General features: G+C 43.6%; 1 protein-coding gene across 6 annotated transcripts in view; it reads right to left on the reverse strand.

Moving 5' to 3' along the window:
- Positions 1 to 11,595, reverse strand: part of LOC118796279 (E3 ubiquitin-protein ligase UBR5) — a 41,710-nt gene extending 30,115 nt beyond the window's left edge. For all 6 annotated transcript variants that reach the window (XM_036555093.1, XM_036555090.1, XM_036555089.1 and 3 more), the window contains exons 1-4: positions 11,393 to 11,595; positions 4,790 to 4,834; positions 3,156 to 3,237; positions 2,355 to 2,431 (exon numbers count right to left, since the gene is read on the reverse strand). In XM_036555093.1, coding sequence (XP_036410986.1) covers positions 2,355 to 2,431; positions 3,156 to 3,237; positions 4,790 to 4,834; positions 11,393 to 11,454 — 266 coding nt within the window. In that variant the 5' untranslated portion in view covers positions 11,455 to 11,595. The remainder of the gene's footprint in view (positions 1 to 2,354; positions 2,432 to 3,155; positions 3,238 to 4,789; positions 4,835 to 11,392) is intronic.
- Positions 11,596 to 15,779: the final 4,184 nt, after the last annotated feature.

Below are 15,779 nucleotides of genomic sequence, written 5' to 3' on the forward strand. Positions count from 1 at the left end.
TATACAAAAATGTTGCTTCTACTTTGACTACACATTTTATATCTGTACAATAAACAGTGGGGGAAAAGGTGCTGAATGGCACCCAAAACGTAAAATGTTGCATGAAAAGCACATTTTTGTTTAGTTAAAAATACACCGGCCAAGGGAAACCAGGGAGAGTTTGATGCTAAAATAAACACATAACATACATGACTGGGTGAACCAAACGTTAACAGAACGTGTCTTTATTTGAAAAATAACGTAACACCACAACACACAAGGAGAGGGTTGATAAAAAAACAAATTATCTGGATGAATGAATCTGTAAGTGCTGAAAGCGACATGACATTTCATTTTATTTCGCCAAAAGGAAACAGACGGTTTAAAACGAGAAAAGCCATTTCTAATCGGCGACCGGCCACAGTCTGAGTGCGAAACTGATATTATTCATCACATAACAAATATTCATTTCAACTGGAAATCATCTGACGACAGATACCAACATTCATTGTCAAAACTGATGCTCGTGATATTTACCGGTGAAAAACAAGGAAATTGAGTATGTAATGCAATTCACCACTCAGAGTGAATGACTCACTGGCTACTGAGCATAATTTAAATCACTTAGCTAACATTGTTCTCCAGCTGGGCAGAACAACCAGGAAGCCTCCTACATGAAAACGTTAACACGGTGTTGCAATGTGTTAATGAACAGAAAGGTTCGCAGAACTTCCTTAGGACAAATGTTCTCCAACTCCAACGGAAGTGATAAAAAAATAGTGTTAAAATGACTTTCGGCTTTTCCGCACATAAACCATCTCGCCAAAAGGACAAAAGCCGACATCTTTAAGGAAAGCTTATTTCCTGGTTGCTCGGCGCCAATGTAAGGAGCTAAAATAGAGAGAAAAAGCATAGCTCGGGGAATGTGGTGAGCCAGCTAGCTACAACATGCCCTATGAGACAAAAATAGGGGTTTCCACAGAGCACTGTAATCTACCAATATTTCATTACATAAACACATGGGATTACTTCAGTAAGGCCTCAGTGGCACCCTGGTTAGTGGTGAGAGTGGTATTTGAGAACCCCGCAGTCTAGGCCGCTTGAGGCTACCGATCCACTAGCGGTACTGCCAACTACCGAGAGCCAACAGCATCCGAAACCACCGTTTGCTCTCTGATGCCTCGGCTTATTCAGTCTGGCCCTGGCGACAACACACAAGCCCCGCAGAAAAAAAAAAAGGCCACTTCCCCTTTTAAAAAAAGCACTACACGCGAGTCTCTTTCCAGTCACACTCAAAGCGTGCCTAGCAACTATTAGGACTAAAAACAAACCTTTCAATCTGAGGCTTACACCTCTCCCGGGAGGACATCTGAAGTGGCGGCGAAACTCACACAGGCGCATGTTTTTCGAACCATAGCAACCGGGCGAAGAATTTAAGCCTCTGTACAAAAGCGGAAAGCAGAGGCCGTTGATAGCTGTGATGTGGAAGCGTTAAAATGCCACTGACATCGCCAGAGCGCTTTCGGATGTGCGGTAACAGCACATGAAGTTCGGTTCCAGCTGACTGAACATTCAGGCTGCAGCAAGCGGTGCTGTTCCTTTAAGTGCTTTCATTCCCGCCAGAGGGATCAATTAAATAAACGCTGCTGCAGTTTCGGTGATTCAGAAATTCCCCCTCGGCTGCTATGACAACCGCTGAACGTGACAAATATCAAATCAGCCTTTGGAAGCCGCTTTAAATGATCCCGCAGTGATACCACCTACCAGAAAGGAACGGAACGCAGATAAAGACACAGCGGGACTGTGACTTTTGCCCTTCGGTTTCCGATCTCACTGTTCTCCGACACTGTGCCATCCTTTCAGACCACGCTGCCTGACGCATGCGGGCGGTCTGTAGCTGATTAGACAGGACACCGCAATGTAGGCCTACTTGTCTTATTAACGGGAAATCTGCAGAATGTGACGCTGACATCACAGCGCAGGAAGGCGCCTCAGCTGGGAGACCATGGCAGCCACTCAAACTCTTCACTGCTCAAAATGAACGCTTCTGTACCAAGGAGCAGACAGTCTGAAAAATGGGATCCAGGTGGACTAAGTCAGGGAGGCATTCTTCCTTGGAAGCTTTCATCCGTCCTCAAGATTAAACACACATTCTCAGCACGCTTAAATACATTCATGCCTTCACGTGATGCTACAAAGGCCGATTAAAAGATGGAAATGCAACTGTCACATTAAGGGAGCTGAACCTATACGTCACTGACTGGGACACAGAGACCCGTGTGGTGTGGATAGGTCTGTCACCGACCGAGACAGACGCCCACGTGGTGTGGCGGTACAGCATGCCTTCTTAACGGCTGACTGAAAGTCGCTCTCACCCGTCGCTGACGTCCGGTTTGCCCAGCTCCAGTCTGTCAGGCTGCACAGCGAAACCAATCCGGCAGACGCGGCCGTCCTGGAGGAGAACAGACAGCCAATCGGCATGAATTACTGAACTCGCACAACACGTCCTACAGAGAAACGCACAGCCATCAAAGCAGGTCCTCAGAGATCCTTCAGCCACATGACACCTGGTGCATGGATGAAGCTGAGAAGTAGGCACTTAAACTCACTTACTTGAGTGCTACACTAGCCTGCTCTGCTGAGGCTAAGATGCTGGAAAGGGTTATGCTGTTAACGGCTGGCCTTCCACACTTTGCGCATGCATTTTAAGCGGGGAGCCTGATTGGTTATTGTCCAGTCGCACGCCTCTGACAGGGGCGGGCAAAGAAAATGCAAGCGCTGTGATTGGATCATTGCCTAGAAAGGTAATCCTGTCACAGGTAAACATTGTCGTGAGGCCAAACCCTGAATATCTTATGTCTGATGTAGTAGGTCAAACTGAAATTGGGCAACACTTTCCAGTCTGAGACATAAGCATCCTACGCTACATCTTTCTATAGGGCAGACTAGAGCTACATAACCTGGAACCTTACTCCACCACACCATACAGTTCCTTTGTTTACTTTGCTTGGTTTACCCTCTTGACACAAAACTTGACGTTCATGAATTTGGGCAATCAATGGCAGCACCAGAAGGTGGCAGCTATTTTTTCATCGTCACAGGAATAAACTGCAATTAATTCATCAATCGATAAGAACTCCCAGGCAACAGAAACAGATAACGGGTTAACACATTACCTCCAGGAGAAAAGCAGCATGGTTTGGTCCCACCACACAGTGTTTAATAGTGGCCTGCTCCAATACATTGAGTGGAGGGTGACTGGAGGGGAGAAAAAAAGTGAAATTTTCATATTAACATTTTATGTCCCCAAGATGAAAAGGATCAAAATAACCTTAATAGCAAACATCTACCATTTCAAAATGATATTTACTATGCATACATAGAATTGACCTCAGAAGAGCAGGCCCCGATGTGTAATTTGCTCCGAACGAGAAAATGAACTGCTATAAATATTCTGCCTGCGCAGTCAGCTGCTTAAGCAGTTAGAGCTTCAATGAGGATGATGGAGTTTTGGGCTGGATTACTTCATTAGCGGTCAAAAAAAAAAAGGGAGCTGGAGACGGAGAAGACATCATTACATACAGTTTGCCCTCGGGGAACTTCTTCATGAGAGAGTATAATTAAAGCATGACAGCTCCACATTAGCAGTGAATCACTTCCAAGCCCGCTGCTGGCAGAGGCCAGACGGCAGCAGGATTCTTCACATTCCGTAAGGGGCTCTGAAAGCTCAGAGCAGCCTATACCCCGTAAAAGCAGCCCCACTCGACGAGGAGCTGGTCAATATTCATTATTTATTAAATATCAAATGTACGATCCCTTTTCAATCTGACTTAGCTGGGATTTGGTTCGATACTATATTCATATCATAAATAATACACAACTCGTGCTGGAAAATCTGATGCATCAGAAGGTATCTGATCCATGACAAGTATCTTGGCTGAATCAAGCTGATAGTTTGCGGATCAACTTATTGAGGTAGCCAATTTACAGAAACCAAACAAGAATGTGAACTGTCTTTAGCAAACTGCAGATAAGATCAGTGATGTTTATATAATATGTCATTTTAACAAAGTAAAACAATGTACGTTAACCTATAAATTATATATATATATATATATATATTTGTGTATTTTCTCATGATACAGCCTGCAGTGTTATCACTAGCTACCTGACTGCTGAATACCCACTTATGCGACATACACAATTACTTTCCATTTTCTAAGCCCCCTCCCCACCAAAAACACCTCTACAGAGCCCCCCCCCCCCCCCCCCCCCCCCAAACTTCATGCACGGCTCCATGTATTCTGCTGCAGCTTGTCATGCTGTTCACGCCTCGATTCCGTTTCCTGTAAGTTTAACGAGGTACGTCTAATTGGGTATTCTCAACAGCCATCTCTGCACCGTCTGGAACAGCGATACGGCAGGTCATACAGAACTCCTGCTGATGGGAACTAATTAGGTTCACTCTGTGCCGCCAGTCACATCAAATTCAAATAATCAATCATTCGTTTCAACGTCTATCATCTTCACGAAATGTGAGACCGATTAAAATATCCATGAACGAAAAAAATTTGACGGCCACGCAAGGTTACGATGCACAGTGTTATTACAGGACTGTCCGTTTGGCATTACAGCTTCACAATTAATCAGGATCTAATTGATTAGCAGAACTATTAAATACCACATAGCTAAAAATCTACACAAAATGTTGCAGCACTAGCTGTGTGTAAATAAAGTCAGTGCACCAAAAAACGTTGAAAATGACTTCACAGAAATAAAGAGGTGTGAAGTGCTAAGCGGTCCGCGTCACCTGTTGTAGTTGTACTTGTTGAGCTTCTCCGAGACCTCCCGCAACCTGCAAAGAGAAAACACAGAAACGTGAGAACTCTCTGGTGGCCAGTGTCATTCTGTCGTGCACGCTTCATTCATTAACCACAGCTCATTTCAGCCGGCCGGCGGCCTCCGCCGCGGCGCGCTGACAAAATGATGTGCGAATCGGGAGGTGAGCAGAGACCAGACATAGAGCTGAAAAGAGGCACAGCGGCCAGCCCTCAGCTTCATTTCCGCTGAGCTGCAAGCCCGTGGCCTAAACCGAGCCTACTGAACATCCCGTCTTTAATCGGCGTTCATTAACGCCAGCGCATCAGAATCAAATCTAATTACACAACACAGATTAATGACATTTCATAGTTTACGTACAGTCCTCCACGCAGCCTGTAATGGGAAGAGTCAGCCACACAGAAACAGAGGAACTGCGCTCCTTGAGCTCTTTTAAATAAAATGCTATGCCACAACATGACGAATATGAATAGCAAACACGCATGGCTGATGTCCTGAAGTGGGTGACTGCTTTCCCAGGTTAGTCATCTTTCCCTGAGTGTCCTACATTCTCACAGGCAGGGACGCACGAGAACTGGGTCAGGGCAAGGTCAAGAGGAAGAGCAAGCTGGACTGCATTCTCACGGGCCTGGTAGGTTCCCCTTTCTCTTTGCTGCGGCACAAACTACTGGTCAGGGTCAGCCTTGGGGCCATTTTACAACCGACAACATGAAGCCACGGTCAACTCAAGGACATTTTTATGTCAGTCCCTAAGGAGGACGGCCCGAGAATGGAATTCCAACCACTAGCTCCCATGATGGACCAGATAGGACCAAATTCTGACAGAATACAAGCATTCACTGCAGGGCTGGGTGAAGTTATTTCTTTTTCTTTGAAAAAGCTGCAAGTCATTTCATGGCAACTCCAGGAGCTAATCCACGGGCTCTTGTGTCTTGCCACCACAGCAGGGCAGACATAAACAAGCAAAGTGTCAAATCAACCCAAGCTGGGCACACCAGCTTTGAATAAATGAGACAGCATTCCAAAAAATAACCGAAGGCTTATGTGCTCGGTTGCTGCAGCCCTGTTTATACAGTAATTCCTCTCACAAAATGGGGAGTCCTCCGACAATGGAGGCGTTATGAGGCCTAAGAAGCCCCATAATGACTTCATCTTTATATGGCCATCTGCCCTTTCCTTTCTCGGAGCTTCCAGCTCGAAAGTAAACAAGGCCACCCATACAGAGTCAGCGGAGACCTTCTGCACTAGCACCACCCTTATGAACTCAACCCGAAGAGCGCTGAGTACAATGAACACTGACAGACCTGCTGGCTGCTGTACCACCGATTCCTCCTCATGCCCGCGCAAAAGCCTCTTTCTGGCGACTAGTGCTCTAATCCAGTGTGTTGGGAGAAAGTCTCAAGGTCACGCAGCGAGAGGCAGTCTTCCAAGCTCGTAAGGAAATCCCCCCACCTCAAACACTCCGCCTGCATTAAGCGCCCCCCGAGACGAGAATCTAGCCTCCGAAAGTTCAGTAAATATTTTGAACCGAGTTTCCAACCTTCCTGCTTTACTGGTGGCCTTGTCGTGCTTGTTATGGTTTCTGACTTCTGAAGTGCTATTGCTGTGCATGTAAATGGTGTGTGTTTGCTGAGAAAGCAGCTTACCGAGGTTAGTGCTGTGTGGGGGACAAATTTCTAATGCACACCATTTATGACAGATGGTACTCTAACCTCACACTGCTGTAAAACTTTCAACAACATAGTGCTGCAAGTCCTTCTAATGGATTAAAGCCTCACAGCAGACAGCTATTCTGATTACCATACCAACAGTGCATATATTACAGTGTTCAAATACATCAGTGCACAAAATAATTTTGGGAGGGGGGAGGGTTGGGGTGGGGAGACAAAACACTTAACTCCAAGATGTTTGATGGCAATCAAACCTGAACGGCCACCCGAAGCAAACTTTTCAGTAGTTATTGCAAAATTATGTGACAGAAATCATTTTTAGCCCTTTTTAAACCCTTGGCGATTTTCAGCCAGCCAAAAAAAACACCACTTTGACTGGGGAGGTCATGTTTACTGGTAGCTCTTCCCGCAGCTAGTGAACATACAGGACACATCCGTACATTTTGCCTATATAAACATTATGATTCATGCTGTAAGCAGGAGGCACATGAAAAACAGCAAGAGCCACCGCAAGAGACACAGGCCTTTCACCAATCTCACCAAGAGATGGAGTCTATTCATAGCACCTCTGCTGAAACACGTTTTAAGCACATATTAGTCACACTGCATTTATCTGTGCCTTGTCTTTTGAAATGGGGACACAGCTGATAAGCCGATGTTTCACTCTGCCGCCGATCCAGTGTCACCCGGGAGTCTGATATTTTGGATTCCAACCCTTACTTATTCTCAAGCAGCAGATGACTGCAAGAAAAGTGTGCGCATGCATGCTTGATTTAACTACAGCTAGCAGGTAAACTACTGTAGCAAAATTAGAAAGGCTATTTAATGTAGCTATATGAGCACTGTTTTTGGCATAGCGAACTGCCCTATTTCAAGCAGCTGAGCAGACTTCACTGTTGCCAAATACAATACTGACTGAGAGCAAGCAAGCAGGAGTGAACCAGGCACATACGATGTAGCACAACTCCGGTTGCCATCCAAACTGTAGCTTTTTTTTCCAACAGATAAAGATAACCTTTGCAATACAGGGTGTACAAATACACATTATTTCAATCCCCAAAATAAAACGACGACTTCTTCACCATCCCAGCTATAGCCATCCTACTTTCCTCTCCTGTGCTATGGCCCAGATTAACTCGCTTTCTGTTGCCACTTGAAAATATCTACCATATGCGGAAAGGAATACATTTGGACTAAACTATTGCTGTAAGCAGGAACATAACTAGGAAGGTACCTTGCATCAGTGAAAGGAAAAAAAAACTACATCCGTATACTGAGGCCTGGTGAGGGAACAAAGCTCCAGTGGGCCGCGGCCTTCAGGTCACCTCCAGATTACAAACGGCAGTAGCTATGGACAAAGAGTAGCTAAACGACCCTGAGACCCACGTGGAAATAAAACCGGTAGGTCTGCAGAGCCAGGCTTCAGAGCAAGGGGGAAAGGCTGAATCAGAGCCCTGGGCGCAGGAGACGGGCTCACGGCAGGACCCCCTCTTAGCGCCAATGGTGGGTCCGTAAAACCGCAGAGCACAAACGCGCAGCACAACGCCGGCGATAACCCGGTTTCACCCGCCGCGGTAACGCTCGCCATCTGCACGCCCCCCCCCCCGTGCCGGGGAGTCCAGACGCCGGCGCTGTGAGGGAAGGGGTCTGCCAGACGCGCGGCCCTGTCTGAACGCCACCTTGTTTATGCCGCTACAGGCAAGCAGGATATGGCCTGAATTTCTCATTTCCTGAAGGAGCCGGTGTGATCGCTGCGATATTACACGCCGTGGCCAGTCCCCCCCCCGCTCGCAAACGCGTCACAAGGAAGACGGCACTGAGTCAGCAGTGATAACTCATGTGTGCACGCAAACAGAGCAAATGACGAAAACAGCGTCTTGGCCAGCAGCCCATATATGATCAAATGACGAGAGCCAACAGCTCACATTGACTAATACTCCATCACCATAAGACCAAGCGTGCCGGCACCTCATCACAGCAGCGCTATGTAAATATCATGCCTCCGCGAAGACAACTTTCTTCAAAGGTTTCCTGTTTGCTGAAATTCATACAGAGAAATACGCAGGCTGATAAGATATCCTTTGCTAGCTGGCAATATTCATTACCACGAGGGTATCTACCTAACTAATAAACCAACTTGCAATTCACAATGTACAAGGCTGGCATCTGCTAGCAGCAACCACAAAAACATATCAGTCCAGAAAAACAAGCAGAAAACTCTACAAATGGCAGGCAAGTGATATGTGGGGAGGAAAAAAAACACATCAACCGTCTATCAATAACACCAGTGTAGCATGGAGACACTCAGTTCTCCGTTACATTTTTTCCACATAGGACAAACCTACAAGCCTTGAGGAGGAACAGTTCAATTCTCACCTACAGCATGACCTATGGGGAAAAAAGCTGCCGTTGATCAAGATACTGTAAGATTGGAAGATATGTTCTGTTTATGCAATTAATCTCTAAATCCCTTAAACAAGTTTCACCTGTTTTTTTTTTTTGCTTTTGGGTCTATATGGTAAATTAAATCCCCCTGAAATCCACCGACTCCTCCTCCTAGTAACAGCGCCAGTTCTCACTCGTTCAGCTGGTGCTGTAATAATCACGGCTAAATTCCTGGGAAAAAGATGAAGGGGTTCAGCCGTCAGCAGGAGTAATATGTGGGCTGTTCGGGCGGGCTGCTCCGGTTACCACTAATCTCGCCTATGTTTTCCTGACTCTTGCGTGAGTATTTTTCTGTATCCCAGTTCCTACTGCTGTCCCTTTGTATTAGCCGCGCACACCGTTTAATACCTGCAAATCCTAACCGCCTTACAAAAACCAAAACAAAGCCAGGCTTGGAGTAATAAACAGCCTCCATGTGGTAAGTTCACGCTGTGACCTGCAGACCAAACTTACTGGAAATCAGACAACCAAACAGGCTGTTCGCCGCTAGTAAAAAGCACACCGCAGTTCTGCACTCAAAACAAGAGTATTTTTGTACTAACCACTCCAGATGCATTCGGACACAAAGAGGGCTGTGCTAAGAACTGCAGGTCAACAAAGGCCCTTGCTGTAGTGCTGGTGTGAATCTTCTGATGTCACTCAAGTTTGTCTTTGTATAGAGATGTATTACACACAGCAGACCCAACATTTGATGCCAGTTTGTGACTAAGTGACACATGAGCAAGTTCACAGTGCTCTCCCCACATGACACATGCTACTTATTGCTGTCCTATTTCTGACCTTTGACCATCACTCAATCACAACCGGACCAGAGCCACAGAAGGAGACCAACCCAAACAAAGCATACTAAGTCAGGGTTCAATTTATGACAAACTGATAACCAGCTGTCCAACAAAGGGTTCCTCTAGGTTACATTGAATAAGATGATAACAGTCCCCTGATGAAGGTAGAAGTCCAAGGAATGACCGTTTCAACAGAGTCATCATAAATCATTTCCAGACGTACAGTTCAGGCTACAGTCGTCAGCAAAGTGTGTACGTACACAAGCATGACGTCACGGTTACTTGTTGTACCTAATTTACTACGACATTGTACAAAATTTTGACAAGGCTTCCCCTCGTGCTTGGTGGACTGCACATTGCTCTTTTTGGGATGCCCTACATTGTATGTAATCAGTCCCTCCATATGCAGAGAAAAAAAACTCCTTCTTCATCTCAATCCATCAACTATTACATAAACTTTATGAAGACATAAATAGGTCAACCTGTGGTCAGTTATTTTTTTCATTTAAAGTAATGTTTTTCCATATACAAAGATTTTTCAATATACAAAATGTGTTGCTATTTCATCAGAGAATCGCTGTAAATTTCAACTAAATGGCTAAATAGCTACCGTGTTATTTATACACCTTAACTTACCTCGCATTATAAAGGAGGAGTTACCTAGTTTGCGCGTAGCAGACAGTTCGCTGGCTAATACTAGCCAAACAACCACAAAACTAGACGTTTTAGTCTACCGAGCTAACAAGCCAGCTGCCTACCTGGTACCTGGTTGCCACTTTGTTATAATTTACAAGTTTTAAATAAAAAACCTAAGAAAATAATTGAAAAAGAAAATAAAGTTAAGGAACTGGCGTATATAACGTTGCCAAGCAAAATAAACCGCTTGATTTCAGTAAGATGTCAACTTGGAGACAATGCATTAGCTACCTAGCTAGCTAAGATAGCTAATGTTAGCAATGTGAAGCAATGGTTTAGCTAATATAACCTAGTGCTTGCTTCCTACCTACCTATCAGGATAAAGAAGTAAACTCCGACCCAATAAACAAGCATTTCAGAACAAATTATGGGCGATGACCTGTCATTTAGCTAATCTGATAACAGCTATTGTTCCAACGTGTAAACATGCATCTTAGATCCATGCACAGTTCGCGAATAAGCCACTTTTTCCACTCACCAAGACAGTCAACTTGGCTAACACCAGCTAGCTACCTTTCCTAGATACTCAGATGGTCATATGCGTTGAACCTTAAAATTCCGCATAGTGACTAATAAGACATGACTGAATGTAATTAAGAGTGCAATTTGCGGATCGTTCTGTTGCAAAAAACAACCAAAATACTGTTTTTTAAACTAATGTTCCCTCTCTTTTTTCTTTTCCCCATCCCCCAACCCGCATTGTCCGTCTCAGTTCAACTTTGACTAATAGATCCCTCTACAAATCACTCTAAGCTGGGCCACATTACCGTGAGTCACAATACCATTTTTAACGATATGTAGGCAACGTTAGCTATATAATTTACAGCAAACCATCCGTGCAATCTGAGACAAATGGTCTTTTATTATTCCTCGCACAGTGCTACCGTTTTAAAATCCTCTTTTCGAGTCAGCTAGACAGCTAGCTGCCCTCGCCTGCAACAAAATAGCTTAGCTAGCCAGCAAGCTATTAGCTAACGTTACCTGTCATTGAGCTGGTCCTCGGTCCCAGGCAATGGATGAACCACAAAGTGTATGGACGTCATGATTGCAGTCCAAAGTAAGACAAATATGCGTGGATGACTGGGGAATAGTTATTTTCGCGTGCACTTTAATGCCGCGGTTTCATATGTTTTGACTGAAACGAAGAAAACCAGAGCACTGATCCGCTGCCTCTTCACCCACTCTCCGCCATCTTAGTTTTACCAGCTTCTCGCCTCTGTGTTCATTTGCGCGCATGTAAGCTCCGCGCTGATTGGACAGTGTGAGACGACGGAAACATGCAAACGCGGTCCGGATTGGATCGTAAAACGAAAGCGACCTGAGGAAAGGAATCTAATTAGGTTGGGCGGTGATTTCAACGAACGTGTGGTAATAGCATGTGTCTCTGGAGCGCACGGTGGTGGAGCGTTGTTCTAGTGAAAATTACCAGGGAAACGATCAATTTTTTCATTAGCCTTGTTCTGTAAATTTGATCATATACTGCGTTATTCAGGTATAACTGTTCTAGATAATAAAATAAACATTACTTTAACAAGATATACATTATAAATACACGACAATGGTTTATTGCTCTTCTTTCGTTACCACAGTTAACTCAAACTGCAGATAAAGTGCATGCCTTCGTTTTTGACCTTAGTTTTTAATATCCGCCTCCACGGCAGACCCATGCTAAAGGCATTGCTTGCTATTCTATATTAAGACAAGCTCATTACGTTTGCCGGAGGTCAACAATTTCTGTTTGCATTCTGTTAAGTTAATCAGCTGGGCTGTTTTTTCTTTTGCGTACAGCAATATAAAGTGTACACCCCCGATAACATCACTCCTTACCAGTCCTTCTTGGTTCAGTATTATTTTTGTACATCTAAATAAAGTAATTCAAGTATAGGAGATGTGTTATGCAAGGGCTAAGGGTGCTCTTGCCATAACCTACCCGTTTGTTTATAGTTAGCCACCATTTAACAACATACCACACAGGACGATCATCCTGCCAGTTTTCTTTCTTTCTCAAATAATTCAAATAGCTAAATAACTCTCCGACATGTCAAACTAAAGACTTGGATTATAAAGTTGTTCCTTCCTGTAAACTTAATCCCATTATAACCAAGATGTCTCCTGCTTACAGCCATTTCTGTAATCCTTTGCATTAATGTTGCAGCAAACTTGATCCACCACAAAGAAAGGCATTTGTTCAGACATATTTTGAAAGACTACAGAGGATTCAAGCGTATGTCAAAAGCTGTCAAGCAATTTGGAAGCTTTGAAAAATCACATGTTAAGGCAGAATATACACACCTGAAACATATATCAAAAACAATAAAACAGTTATTTCCAGTTTCAACTGCCATGGATATCATAAGGAGAAGAATGTGACAAAATGTACATAACAGCTATTTTAAGACAGGAACATATTGTAGATAATTGCCTGTCATGTAAATTCTTTTGAAAGACTTATGGACCAGAGTCACTCTTTCCCCCCCAAACATACTTGCTTTGCTATGTCTTCCCAAAGCAAGCCCAAAGGCTGATGGTAAAATTGTATGCTTAACACTTCCTTTTATACAAGCTTTTCGCCTTCTCAGAAGGATGAGCCTCGGCCGTGTGCTGCGCCACCCTCGCGGAGTGAACGCATATCCGAAACCTTTGCTTCTTGTAGGCCTGGTTCAGGCCAGGCTCAAACAGTATATGTGCACTGAATGGTTGTCAGCTTGAGCGTCTCTCCCGCTGAAGCAGCTGGACTGTTTTCGTGTACCTGCAGGAGTGAGAGGGCAGCTCAGCTGGAGAATATGGTAATGAAGCTTATTGGAAGTGGCTTGTTATGCAGCTCCAGGCTTTGAGCAGGGGGAGGGGTGAAGGCAGCGCATGTTTCAGTGGAATAAGGACTGTCACCATGGATCTGATGAGCCTTTTGGGACTTCGTCACAGGCACCACATCTGGTTTTTGATACTGTGTAAAAAGATATTGCCTTTTAAAATCTGTAAATATTCATTTTCCCCATGTTCTCTATCTAGAAATATCTCCATTCTAATGCAATATCTGCACTGATGAGGTGATAATCAGATAAATAAATAAAAGGCTGGATTCAGAAGCGAATATGGATTCCTTTTATACAAATGTTGGAGGACAGGTTGCAGCCAGAAGTCTCCTCAGTTTGGAAGAATAAATTTCAAGCATGTAGCAAATATTAGAAACTCTTTTAAAAGTGTCTTTATGGGAGTGGTCCTTTGTTTTCATTTGCATTTGTAATGGTCAGTACCCTTTGTTTGCCTGTGGATGGGAGTTTAAATGGAATCTCTTTTGCTGATTTACATCAGATATTATTGAACAGTTTGCATTGATGGTTTAGTTATACAATTCTGCTAATACTGGATTACAGGACATTCCCCTTGCCTCTGTACAGACTAGTTTTGTCAGTGAAGGAGGAATTACTGGAAGCGAGTCTGATGCTGTTCAGAAAGAGGATGACAAACAATAGCTCTAGGTGCAAGACACAGATGTGTGAAGGAGCACCGTCTGTCAGGAATTCCCTGGTGGGCTGAGCTGAGCCATAACAAGCAAGCAACTCAATGGGGATTTATCTGTGCTAACTGACAATTCTGACGATACCAAATGTAGGTCAACAGAGCCAGCGAAATACACTTTGCCCTTGTTTGCCAGTTTTAAAGAAGGCTGCCACGTAGCATTTGAGAGTAAAAGTATTACAATTTGTGGAAAATCTTTCCTGTAAAATGTCGACACAAAAAGCTGAAATGTTAACTTATCTTAAGAATGCACAGACAAAAACACTTCTGTCTGGAGAAGTTCATCTACCATATGATGTACATTGTTTTTATCAATTAGAATTGTAGATATTGAGTATTTCATGTTTGTTCTGATCCAGCGTACATTATCGTCTTGTTCCTTAGACTTGGGGTCAGATGGAAGTGAGGTCTGAATTGTTCAGGTCAAAATGCAGCCGTAGGCCTCCAAGACAGCCCTAGTTCATGCCACCGGCAGACACAGCCTTCCACTGTTCTCATCAAGAACAAAGAAACTTTCCCTAGGCACCTGGGATACGCATGCAGACAATTACAACATCTTCTGAGCATCAGGCTTTGAAGACTGACAGCTGTTGGCATTTTTTTGGATGGGTTGGAGGACAGCTCTATTGAAAATTAAAAAGAAAATGATGTCTGTTTACTGCGTCAGAGCATTTCACACACCTGTGGATTATGCCCCTACATGATAAATGCCGTTACAGAAAAGATCCTCCCCCAGCTCTGAACCTGATGGTACAGTACAGCCTGACAGTATCGTTTTCCCTGGAGTTTCTCAATTAGTGTCTGACTCAGACCTGCTTATTTTCACAGGCCGCACACGTACCCAGGCTGCCGCAGTGCTTTTCAAAGTAGCTGAATCTTGTGAAAGTGCCTTTCAGAATACTGCTGTGAGTTACATTAACATAGGGTAGGTACAGCACAAACTGTGCTGAACTTCATTTTGGCTTTGACAGAGAAGTCACGTCCCCAGTTTGATGATGAGAACAGCATTAAAATCATATATTCCACAATGACCTGTCACACATGCTGGTGCGTGCTGAGTCATCTGTTTCAGATGACAGTTTTTAATTAATTATGGGAACATGTGGTAATTGTATTAATTAAGAGAGTCTGCACAGGGACATAAATCAGCAGACCATGAAAAATCCTTGCCCTGATGTTTTACAGACATACCTACTCTTGTATTTTTACGTTTGTTTGTAAGTTTTACATGTATTTGTAATTCTTTATATACATCTACGGAGCATGACCAATATCAGTACCACCTTTAGGCCATGTGAGCAAGGCCAAGTAGGATATTTTTTCCTTCAGTTATATCACTGAGAGATTGAGAGATGAGCAGATTCATATTTATACATAAGCCAGTATTTTTTTAGTATACATTTTGAAAAAAATGCATAATCATTTGCATGTATGTTCTATATGTATGCACAATAAGATATGTGAGAATTTGAATTCCAAAAAACCCAGAGAGATCCTAGTTTTATTTTGACACAATACAAAATACAAAAGGCTTGTTATGTTATGACATTTTTCATCCATTAAACAGCCCTGTACATACATGTTCCAAATGTGTTTCTGATCCATTTTGTTTAAACTGATCCATCCATCCATTCTGATCCATTTTGTTTAAACAGATGAGGAGATAAGCAAAAACTGTTTCTGTAATTAGTATCTAAATATATGAAAGAATCATTGTACAAATGTTGGAGGAAATTGGCCAGTCTTACAATTTACCCTGGCATTGTACATTGCTGAAGGACAAATTTTACAGTCACAAAATGATAAAAAATCTGAAAATTTACATTGAGCTAAATGGGTATTTTAGTTT

This window comes from Megalops cyprinoides, chromosome 21 (assembly GCF_013368585.1).
Source record: "Megalops cyprinoides isolate fMegCyp1 chromosome 21, fMegCyp1.pri, whole genome shotgun sequence".
NCBI classification, from domain to species: Eukaryota; Metazoa; Chordata; class Actinopteri; order Elopiformes; family Megalopidae; genus Megalops; species Megalops cyprinoides.